This window comes from Nilaparvata lugens, chromosome 4, assembly GCF_014356525.2.
Source record: "Nilaparvata lugens isolate BPH chromosome 4, ASM1435652v1, whole genome shotgun sequence".
Classification (NCBI taxonomy): domain Eukaryota; kingdom Metazoa; phylum Arthropoda; class Insecta; order Hemiptera; family Delphacidae; genus Nilaparvata; species Nilaparvata lugens.
Genome location: NC_052507.1, coordinates 67,297,314 through 67,310,198, shown reverse-complemented (window position 1 = coordinate 67,310,198; position 12,885 = coordinate 67,297,314). Strand labels below are relative to the sequence as shown.

The window sequence follows — 12,885 nt, the reverse complement described above, 5'->3', positions numbered from 1 at the left end:
TTTCTGTGAAACTTTCTCACAATATGAACAATAAGGAAATAGAAAATAGTCGAGCTGGAAGAGCAGCTTGCTCACTTAACCAGAAAAATTATTTCCCTTTTTACAGTTTCCCGGGGATTTCTTTTTCTCATATGTGCTGAGCTGGAATATTTTTTTCTTTTCGACGGTAAAAGTTCAATTTCCTCTCAGTAAATAAGGAGAGAGAGCGTGGAGCTCTTCAGTCAACCTTTTTCTTTTTCAGCGGTCTGTTTCCACAGATCCTTCTTTCTTCTTCCCACAGATTTTTTGTGTGAGAGCCTGATCTTCTCCCTTCCTCTAAACCGATGTGCGTTATACTTCCCTTTCACTTAGAAAGGCTCCTCTATCTTCTTCTTTACAATTCCACCTGCAATCCCAATCGATGGTGATCGTTAACATGGAACTCTCTTGGGGGAGAAATTCTCATTCCAGCTTAAACGATACATCCGTCATTCCTGCATGGAAGACATACAAATCTTGTCATTAGAATCTCTATTTACTCAGGAGAGCTGGAGCAAAGAGGACACAAGAATTCCTGTGTTCGATTTCATTTTTCTATGGTTGTTGTATGTCCACTGTCAACTCGCTCTCAAAAATTGCACCGGATTTATAAAAAATGCAAAGAGTTTCACGTAGAGTGTTCGTTCACCATGTTATATCTCAAAAAAATAACATTCACGTTTTAAATTATGATCATCATTTGAACTTCCAGCCGAAAATGTCAAACTCTCTTCATCTGATCTTGTGACTGAACATGAAGAATCACTTATGTTATTAGTTATTCCCAGGTCTTAAAGGTTAGTTACTCATACAACTAAGATTGTTTCATGTTATGGTACTGTATTCTAAACTTGATTTTAAATCAATCATAGTCGATTATACTCAAGTTGTGCAAGAACATTCTCCCACTAGAGAGTAGTTTAATAACTTCAAAAACTACAGGCTTATCAGAAGCGAAATGTATCTTACTTTGCAATGCCAATGAAATAGTTTCTTTTATTTTGGTAATATGTTATGGTTTAGTGCTTATTATTGATTGAAATTGTTTCGTTCTTCAATTGTATTGTATCATTGTTATAACTAAGTTATTATCATATTAACTATCATTGTAAATTCGAGTATATGGAACTGCAGAGAACTCGTTCCTCGCACACAGGCTTTGCCCATGTGAGGAACCTCTTCAATTTTTGTATATGTATATTGTATATTGTTTGTACTTTCTAAGAAGAAGAATAAAGATAATTTCAATTTCAATTTAATTCTGAGTTATATTATTTATTATTAAATATAAGTTGTCTTTTCCAGTAAATAAATATTTTCCGCTAGTTGGTAGAATACTACAATATGATACACTTTGAGAAACTGTGAGATACTTCGAGTATGAGAAAGTTGACAAGTTCAGTTGAGTGGAACATCAGTAATCCAATGTAGTCTGTGGCAGATCGAATATTGGGTAGCTATGAATAATCATGGAACATGAGAAATCAATGAACATTGAGTTTTTCCATGGATACTATTAATTTGATTTACACTCGAATGTCGATAGGAATTATTGGAAAGAAAACATTGTTGGAATGTGTGGTTGGGAGAGATTGCGTGAATGCTCGCATGAATCTCCACTTGGTATTCATTAAATCCGTAGATGTTGAAGGGTACATCTCTACAACTCGTTCCCCTTCATTCGTCACAATACCATCGTGAGCCTATCTTTCTGTTTTTCTCAGTGAGCATTCTATCAGAGTCGAATGATATCTTTTCTCTATGATTCCATCGAGGAGAATGATGTCTGAAACAATGTTCCTTTGTTCAACAAATGCAACATGTTCACCACGATGAGTACTTACACAGTCTTTTTTCCCCACTTGTGGGACAAATTCGATCGAATTTGACTACTTGTGGAACTATCAATTCCACCGCGTATTACCCCTAACTGTATATAGCAAGAGTATCCAATCTACGAAGTTACTCATTGTGACTTTTTGTATATATTTTTTTATTTCTCCCTCATCTGAATATATAGCGGTTCATCTTATTGCCCTTCGTAATACAGCTATTCATTTATTTCTAATGCAAATGACACTAATGTAATAACATCGGTAAATAAAATAATAAAGTAGTCCTTGTGCTATTCTTCTTCTAAAGTTATAAGTGACAAAATCCAAGATAAGATTGGAATTTCACGTGTACAATTTTTATAAAATTCTAGATGGCTCGAATTAATTAATTGATTAGGAATATTCCACTCAATTACCACTTGTAACAAATCAAATCTATTGTAGCTTAATCTATTCCCTTCTTTGTTTTTTTGTATTGTAGTTGTAATTTGTTTTGATGTAGGCCTAATATTTGTTTGTTTCATTGTTGCATTAATATAAGCGTCAGCCTGTACCACGTTCATATTATCACACTTTCAATGTATTTCACACGACGTGCAGTCAATTATTTCAAGTAAATAAGCACTTACTGACTGGAGTACTTGTTCACTTACTGACTGGAGTACTTTCGTACGGCAAGCCTTCATTCCCAACAGACTGTATTGTATTCGGGCAAAACACATCACAGCTTTGAATTGATCGAGAAACCATCACGTTCATATTATGTCGTGTAAATGAATATACGAATGAAATAAATGTATAAATGAGATAATAGAGTTATTGAGCTTGCCAATAATGATGATGATAATAATGAAAATAATTCATTTTTTTATTTCATCCACGATCACAAATCATTATTACAATAGGATGATCGATAGAAGACAACAGGTATAGCCCAAATTTTTATTTATTCGACTAATCAACATATATTGTACAGAATGTTTCGAAAAGAAACATAACTGGTGTTGTAAACACCTTCTTGCACAATACATTAAGTTATATCAAATTCCAAATTAACCCCTCAGGTGATCCTAAGTGGGGCCCTTCTTCATACCCTTATTCACAATCGAACAACAAATAACAGGATCAATAGGATCTCAAATACTATTATATAACTATAGCCCCAGTTGGACAGTGATTGGCAGAGACATGTCTGTTTTCTTAGGGAAACAGAATTCCAGGAAAATAGAGAAACGTAATTTTCAAGTCTATTGTAAGAACGAAAGTGCTTCTCAAGTTTCCAATCGTGGCTCAATAGCAAGAATAAGATCCATGATAAAAGTGAGCCGGCCAGAATGAAAGTATCCTTGTCAATGCTCATTAAACGATTTGAAGCTCCAGAATTGTGCTCCACAAGAACATTCTCGGATGAACGCTCAGTTGAATTTTATTGACGGCTCTCTTAGTCGCTATTCCACTCTCTCTTTCTCACTCATTCTCTCTCCTTGGAGACTGGAGATGAATGAAGAGCTTTTGCGAATGTTGCTCATTCCAATATAGCGATCGCATTTTTTTTGTATATTTCTCCATTCATTGGTACAACAGTTCAATTTTCTATAGTCTCTATCCTGATTTCCCTTTTAATAGACTTAATGATACTGTCAATTCTCATAATATTGAAGTGAACTGATTGGTTGAGACCTTGAAGCAAGATGAGGGGAGCAGGAGAGCCGTAGTTGAAATTGGTTAAAATCTCTATTGGATCTATTAAATCTCTATTAGTTTACTCCTCAATGATCCGGACTGAAATTGACCATGCTAATCTCCTAAAATGATGATTAAGAGTAAGGGCTGGATTTAGTAATTTGACGCCCTTAGTTCAATCATTTTCCGCCCAGTCTCTATTTAGTTTAGAGAATTCCAACATAGATTGAAAATACCTTGATTATTTGTCTCTGATATTACTCTCCCAAGTCATATTTCTTCAAATATAAATGGTATATTATGTTTATTCACTTCTTGAACAGTATAACACGATGCAGTTACATTAAAATTTTTGTGATACTTCTGGAGAATATGATGGTTTGTTCACTTTGAGAATTGTAAAGAAATAAAATTACAGCTGAGAAAGGCATAACTAACTGAAGGGACTAAAACATATGGGAATGACTATTATGCTAAGTAATGACTAATTCATTAAGGTAATGACTTATCATTACCTTATTCTCTCAAGAGAATATATATTCATTATATTAGAGAATCATTATTCTCTCAACTTTTCTGCTCCAAAGTGTTATTTGAATGGAATATATAACATTCGTTCTCCATTCTCGCTCCATTACAATCATTAAAGTGCGATATCTGAAATGCCAGTGTTCTTACTGATAATCTTGACCGACTTCTGTATAGTGCAACTTTAACCTAATCTCTTTTGATATTTTATCTCTCTCTCTCTCGTTCTAATATCCTTCGTTGAGAACCGTTCCTATTTCAAGCTTGAGAGCCGAATCTAAAACCTGATGAGTTAACCTGATTGAGTGTTGTAGCCTATGTTTTGCATCACGGCTTAAATCATACTTATTATTATTACCGTATACTAAATATTAATATTTATTATTATACATTATACTCATTTTTATTACTATTATTCAACTTTCATTGTTCTTGTCTTAGTCAATTATGTTATTTTCCAACTTGTCTATCTATTATCAGAATGTAAGAGGACTTCGCACAAAATCTTCCAATTTTTATAGATCCTTACTAAGCACTGATCACGATATTATTGTGTTGACGGAAACCTGTTGCATGATGGTATTGCCAGCTCCGAATTTTTTTTGAACGCTATAGTGTTTATCGGAGTGATAGGGGTGATGGGGGTCGTCTGGGGAGGGGGGGTACTTATTGCAGTTAAAAGATCACTGCATGCTGATTTATGTGATGAGCTTTCCGTAGCTAATAATGATTATGAGTCGGTAGGAGTTAAATTGAAGTTAAATGCAACATATATCACATAAATGCAGTCTATTTACCTCCATCAATTCAGTCGAACACCTATCTCCAATACTTAGAATATTGAATCTCTTCACGATTTACTTAATGGTAATTTAATGATTATTGGAGATTTTAATTTACCAGAAATAACCTCCTGCACTTATGATCTTTCTTGGGAACATCTAGAGCTAGGATTCTAATAATTTTTTGAATTTTTATGATTAAATTTTTATAACTCAGTTGTGAATAATTTGGGTAGGACTCTGGATCTTGTATTAAGTAACTTCCACGTTGAAGTTGTCAGGAGTGATGATTCCTTCCTCCCTGAAGACGGCTATCATCCTGCATTATTTGTTGAGGCCTCATATTCAGATTCTGGGACTGATAATGCTTCAACTGATACCCAGGAATTTCGTTATAATTATCCTAAGGGAGACTATCTTAAACTCTACTGTGGATTGAGAGACCGCTGCTGGGACTCTTTATTCGGTTGTGTTGATGTCGACTCGGCTGTGGATGAATTTTACAAAATACTGTACTCACACTTGGATGATTGTATTCCGAAGATTAAAGTGAAAGAGCACAATCCTAAATATCCTCCTTGGTTCTCTGCAGATATAGTATCTGATCTAAAGATGAAGAATAAATGTGCAAGGAAGAGGAAAGTTTCACCTCATCAAGACAATCTTTTAAAACTTTGAGAACCTCCTTGAAGACTAGAATTACTTTAGCATATAATAACTATATACATTCCATTCAATCTGGTCTGTGTGGTAATGTGAGAAACTTTTGGAGATACGTAAATTGCAAGAGAAAGACATCCTTTGTGGAGTCGACTATGACGCTGAGTGGGGAGTCCTACATTGGTCCTCATATTGTGGATGGATTTGCACGTTACTTCGAGTCAGTTTATGAGGCTGATACACCTGTTGCATCTGATGAATGCGGGGTGGTCCGGGATGTCTCGGCCTGGGATTGAGTGTAGGCATTGGTCATGTTTCTTCTGATGAGATCCTATCTGCTATAGCGGGATTAAAATCTGGTTGCTCTGAAGGCCCTGATTTTGTTCCCACTTTTATTTTTAAGGGTTGTGCAGCAGTTCTCTTGAACCTTTAAAGTTTATTTTCAATCTATCTATAAAACTTCTAAATTCCCTGAAAAATGGAAGATTGCTCGAATAACCCCGGTTTTTAGTCGGGGAAAAGAACAGACATAAGGAATTACAGACCTATTTCTATTTTGAACTGTTTTTCCAAAATTTTTGAAAAAGTACTACATGCAATTATACTTGGACAGGTCAAGAGAGTTATTGCAGAGGAGCAGCATGGTTTCTTACCAGGGCGCTCCACTGTAACTAATCTAATGGTATTCAGCAATGAAGTGTCCACAGTGTTAGACGGTGGGGGAAGGGTTGATGCCATATATACAGATCTTTCTAAGGCATTTGATACAATAAATCACAGATTGTTAGTTAAGAAACTCAGAGTAATGGGTTTCTGTGATAACTTAGTCAAACTTCTGGAGAGTTACTTACATTTGAGATTGCAGTATGTTATGATACATAATCATAAATCTGATTCCTTTTATTGTTCATCTGGCGTGCCACAGGGCTCTAATCTTGGGCCACTACTTTTTCTATTATTCATTAACGATCTTCCTTCATTTGTTAAAATTCTTCTTGCCTCATGTACGCTGACGATGTTAAACTATTCAGAGAAATAAAGAATGTCAATGATTGCATTAACCTTCAGAGGGATGTTGATAGTTTATTAGTCTGGTGTGAAACTAATAAACTGAAAATAAATGTGGCCAAGTGCAAAGTTATTAGTTTCACTCGACAGTTGGCTCCTTTTGAAAATATATATAATATTGGTGGCACCCCTTTGGAAGAGATGAAAACTTTTAAAGATCTCGATGTAGTGTTTACCAGTGATTTTACTTTTAATTGTCATGTGGACCTCATATGCAGTAGGGCTAATCAGCAGATGGGTTTCATCTTAAGGACGTGCTCACCATTTAGTGATGTTGCCCCTCTCTTATTCTTATACAAGTCAAATCTCCTAGAATATGCCTCTGAGATCTGGAATCCATATTGCAATGGCCAAATTCTCATTCTGGAGCGTTTACAAAACAAATTTTTGAGATATATGTATTACAAGAAGTTTACTGTCTACTGTCCATTTGATATCCCAACTGATACGCTGAGGTGTATTTGGAATTGAAACATTAAAATCAAGGAGGGATGTCAGATCCCTTATTTTCCTTTACAACTTACTTACAACAATGAAATAGATTCTGCTTATTTACTTTCTAACTTAATATTATAAAATTAACACTGTCAATATGACTGAGAACGTGATTCTTACATTTCTTCAGAGAAATCCGACCTTTTTACACGACCCCATCCATTAACTTGCTCAAACATGTACCTACGAACCACATTGGAAGATTCGATTTTGATTATTCGACACACAAAATTTTTAATATTAGTATTATTATGGAATTGTTATTGTTAGTACTATTATTGCTAGTCTCCAATGAAATAATGTATCTTGAACTTGATTTGTCAGTATTATACTGGATTCCGGCAGTGTCTACCCTTTGGATTTGGAGTTGAATAATATATAAGTTGAAGGTGGCGACTTAAATGGAAACTGACCGTTGGGAATTCAAATAGCCTCTTACTGCAGTAACATTATTCGAGGGACGCTTGGCTATTATAACGAGAGGAATCAGAGACCGAGATTCAATTCTCTCGAGGGAATCGGGGTGAATAGATTCACCCTATTATCGCCTCAACAGAAACTGTAGAAAGCTTACTCTACTGGTCCATTTCGAGAGCCGCAGACAAAGACGGACAAATAGCTCTGTTCAGCACATGAACTGAACGCCTCAATGCTGCTTGGGACTCGGTCCAGTTTAGACTTGAACAATTAATCCAGAAATAAATGGGTTCGCAGACTGTAACAGAGTTTATCATTCATGAGCTCCAGTCATTAACCCAATTCTTTAAAGTTCACCAAGTTTCTAGTTAAATTTACTTACGTTAGAACTAACGTAACTTAAATCTTAAGCTGCTTACAGATTTTTACATGCCATCGGCTATTTTACCATTTTCATCGGCTGGTGAAAAGCGAAATGCGCGTGTTCTTGGCATGTAAAAATCTGTAAGCAGCTTAAGATTTAAGTTACGTTAGTTCTAACGTAAGTAAATTTAACTAGAAACGTGGTGAACTTTTAAGAATTGGGTTTATTATATTATAATAAGCAGATTAAGCATTTTCATCGGCTGGTGAAAAGCGAAATGCGCGTGTTCTTGGCATGTAAAAATCTGTAAGCAGCTTAAATTTAAGTTACGTTAGTTCTAACGTAAGTAAATTTAACTAGAAACGTGGTGAACTTTTATATATAAACTATTATATTATAATATGTTTATTATATCTTCATTTCTACGAAACAGTAAGATACAGATAAGAATATACAATTTGCATAACATTTGCTAAGCATTATAACTTATCTCAGCTCATCAGCTGAGAAAAGAGTGATGTTCATGGCGCATAAGCCTGTACGCATCTTATAATATAATTCAAATTTAGAAGCAGTGATAGCAGGACAATATTCCAATAGTGAGTCATTTGTATTTTGAATATTTCTACCACAGAGAGAAGATAGCATTAGTAGATATCCCATGGTATAGGGCGTTTATGTTCCAATTTTCACTGTTACCTCAAGCCCATAATAGTCCTGTGAGTTATTTGTCTTGAAGCTATGTGACGCTGTTAATATTTAATACTGTGTGACTACTGTGTGTAATCTTTCATACTACGCTGGTAGTCTTTCATACTGTTTCACTCTCACTCGGCCAAAACATTCATAATGGACAGTATTCAAAAGCTATCGTCTTGAAATTCGGATTATAAATGATCTATACAATGAGATATCTAGTTATACTATATTTTCTCTATGTTATTACTGAGTAATTTCTGCAGGAAAACACTTTTAATAGTCGACCGTTCGAAAATAGTACGATGGAAATCGGAACAAAAGAGTGCAACATTGCCAAATAAGAGTTGATCAACGTTGTTCACAGCTGATGAATAATAATTTATATTTTAAATTATTCAATTGATACTTTCAAAGTAAACCTGGTCTATTTGTCCTGGGAGGAGGTGAAGGTGGAATCATCTGTTCCAATTTCAATCAAACTATTTTTGTGCAGTCGTGGTTGGGGGTGATCTTAGACAATACCTACTATTACTATGTAATAGTAGGTATTGTCTTAGACCAGTTATAGAGTAGACACGGTCGTCCCGTTATTCATACTGGAAGTCGATAAAGCCAACAACTACTGCCATATCGCCCCATCGTGACGTCACAACGGATAGAAAACTTTTCTGTGGAGTTTGTTTACATTGTTTTTCATAGCAGATTGTGTCTACTAAAAAAAAAGATTGTGATAGAATTTCAGCGGGAGCGCAGCGGAAGTTTACCATTTTTATAAATAATAATTCACTTCAATCTGAAATAGACACAATCTGAAACTTTTCTATCCGATGCTGAAGTCACGATGGGGCGAAATGGCAGTAGATGTTTGCTTCAGAGGCTAGACTTCCCAGCGTGTCTATTCTATAACTGGTCTAAGGGGGTGATGGTGGATCATCTGTTTCAATTTCCATCGAACTATTCTTGTACAGTCGATCAGAGGTACTATTCATATACTGTTGTCACTCAATCCCACTTGTTATAATAAGTCCATTTCCCTTGTTTTTGCCTGCAGACAGGAGTCAACTACATGCCGCCGACTACAGTCCCTGGTGGAGACCTTGCCAAAACTACGAGGGCTTGCATCGCCCTGGCTAACAACACATCTGTGAAGGATGCGTGGAATAGACTTCGCAAAAAGTTCAATACCATGTATCAGAAACGAGCGTTTGTATTCTGGTATGTTGGTGAAGGCATGGAGGAGAGCGAGTTCACAGAAGCCAGGGACAATGTGCAAGCTTTAGAAGAAGAGTACAATGAAATTGAGAAATGATACATTCTATCACAGATACAATCATACAACTGACTTGATAATTAGATTGGGGAATGATACATCCTATGACAGCTACAATCATACAATATTGTCTCTATTTATACATACATTGGTAGATACAATATCATTCTCAACTATGAATGATTGGGAAAGGAACAACAGGCTTGAAGCCCAAAACTGTTACTTTCCCAAATTTGGATAGAAATTGACCAAAAATGGATGAAATTGAGAAATGATACAATCTATTAAAGAATACCATCATACAATATTGACTTGATAATGAAATTGGGAAATTATACATTCTATTATAGACACAATCATTCAATATTGTCTTGATGATGATATTGAGAAATGATACATTCTATCACAGATACAATCATACAATTGTCTAGATTTGCTACTTGACACATATCCTACTTGTTTCTGCTCTTATACTCCAATTGATGTACCTTCCGAATTGGTATACATTGTTTCGAATTATATAGTAGCAGAGAAAACTTAAGCTGCGTTTACACCAAAGTTATCAACAAAATGTTTATTTCTCCGTCCTTATAGATTCTATTAGTTTGAACATAACTTTTCATACACATGATGAACATTAATGTGTTTGTCAAGTTCCGTTCAATCTAATAGAATCTATAAGGATGGAGAAATAAACATTTTGTCAATAACTTTGGTGTAACCGCAGCTCTATACAAGTTCATACAGACTCATATTTGTTTTATTTTATGATTGTAGATGGCATTGTATTACGTATCGTATACGACTTTAGACGTGCAAATACACAAATTCGGGAGTTGCATCAAATTGAGTATAAAAAGCAGTATATTATGATTGGAATTGGAACTCATACAAATCTTCCATTCGATTCAGCCAACTACTGGTTATTCAATATCTATTTTGAATGAATTGGTCAAAATATTTCGCAGATAAAGCTGATTGAACTCGGAAGAAACATAATAAGCTGAACTTAACATTAAAACAAATAAATGAAACTCTGATGATTCTCTTTTATCTTTTATTCTTATTTCAATAAATGGATAACCCCATCGCATGATGATAGAAATATTGGACTTTATTCAAGCTAGAAGGTTAAGAAATGTTACTAACAAAACCATCAATAGAGAAGAAAATCTTATGAAACATTTTCAAGTCCTTTCAGCTAATTCTTATTTTTGAACATTAGTTCAAAATACTCTATTTTACTCTAAAACCTCTGAACTGAGAACATTGTGTTTCATATCTCATATGTATCACATCAATTAGGAAGTTGAAGATTATTATATTATTGTATTACGATACTTTCACTAAGAGTAGGTGGGTCCCGAAAGTAAACAGTTCGTGATTGATTGTTTACTCATTTATGTGGAATTCTGCGGGAAACTTCATAAAATCATAACTTGAGTAAAAGTAGAATAATCAATTGAATGAATCGATCCATGTATTATTCCATCAATTAATCATATTCACCAATCACTATTTCAATTTATTCAATCTTACTCAATTCTTTATTTCAATAAAATATTTATTCATTCATTTATTTCAATACAATCTCGATAAATATAACTCACATATAAATATTCTAATCCCTCTAGATTTTGGCTATTTGACGGAAATTAAAAAAAACAATTTCCATTTACTAGGTTACAATAGCTTACATAAACAAATATGAATATAAATAATATATTAAGTGAATATTATTAACAAAGTAAATAAGAAAATTCATAAAAAATAATAACTTTTAATATAATACTTATAATTATATTATGATATAAAACCTCATCTTATATACAAATTCAAATGAATTTGGAATACACATTTTATTCGAACAAAACAAAACAACAAGAGGGTTACAAAGATATAAATTATAACAATTAGTTCTTGTATGTTCATACACTGAGCTATATGGGCAATGAGGGTAGAGTTTTGTTGTCCTGGCTGAGGTGTGTCAAAAAGTTATGCTCTCCTTTTTTGAGTGGTTCATCGCCTTCACAGTTCACTATAAAACAACACATATTATCATGCAACTTAATATCACACATGGATCCATTATCATGCTGTGATTTGGATCCAGGCATCATCTCTTCTTATGATCGTCATTATCAAATAAATTGAGATACTATTATTTCCAAGGTGAACTTCTATGACCAATTCAGTTGATGTGATAATCGATTCAGCTTCTTTGGTGATGTGATCAATACTCAACTCATATACCCTCCCACACAACATATGAGGTATGAACCTGAGTCATGAATAATAGAATGGCCCTACATTCAAGTCCTAGTAGTTGCTTAATGGGAAAGCTGAGAGTTTGGTAATGTTAAAAGGAAAACTAATGAAGGACAAGAAGCAAATAACATAGAATGTGTGTTAGTGTTGTGGGATGTTGGTGAGGGGTGGAGGGAAGTTGGAGGAGAAGGAGGGGTAGCGTTAATAACGGACCAGGTGAGGTTCAGAAGTGGAGACACGCTTGCAAAGTTTGGTAATAATACCTAGATTACATATGAGTAGCGAAGCAGGTAATAAGAAGTTTTGCTAGAGCAACTCTGAATTTAGATTCACGATCAAGCTTCCATTGTTTTGGGAAGCTGTTGTTCCGTTATTATTCCTAGATACCATAATGTATACGGTATTATCACTTCTGCTTTGAATCTATATAAATATAAAAGCGAAATGGCACTGACTGACTGACTGACTGACTCACTCATTCACTCACTCGCAGAACTAAAAATCTACTGGACCAAAAACGTTCAAATTCAGTAGGTATGTTTAGTTGGCCCTTTAGAGACGCACTAAGAAATCTTTTGGCAATATTTTAACTCTAAGGGTGGTTTTTAAGGGTTTAAAGTTCGTCTTTTAGCATGTATATTCTTCTTATTCTCTTAATTATAATTGAAAAATGTCCATACCATATGTTATAGAACTATAATCTTGAGAGAGTACCTCTTCGAAACAGTTGTTAACTGGTAACTAGAATAATAATTTTGTCTAAATTGACTAAATTTTTCTGTTTCTTATTGGTGGGGG

General features: G+C 34.5%; 2 protein-coding genes across 2 annotated transcripts in view; both read left to right on the top strand.

Moving 5' to 3' along the window:
• Positions 1-11,391, top strand: part of LOC111057771 (tubulin alpha-3 chain) — a 46,056-nt gene extending 34,665 nt beyond the window's left edge. Inside the window, exon 6 of the mRNA XM_039426277.1 lies at positions 9,601-11,391. Within this exon, the coding sequence (XP_039282211.1) occupies positions 9,601-9,858 (258 nt within the window). The 3' untranslated portion in view covers positions 9,859-11,391. The remainder of the gene's footprint in view (positions 1-9,600) is intronic.
• The window catches only part of LOC111046412, a 32,081-nt gene continuing 28,830 nt past the window's right edge, over positions 9,635-12,885 (top strand). The window contains exon 1 of the mRNA XM_039426281.1: positions 9,635-9,764. The gene's annotated coding sequence lies outside the window, so the exon portion shown is untranslated. The remainder of the gene's footprint in view (positions 9,765-12,885) is intronic.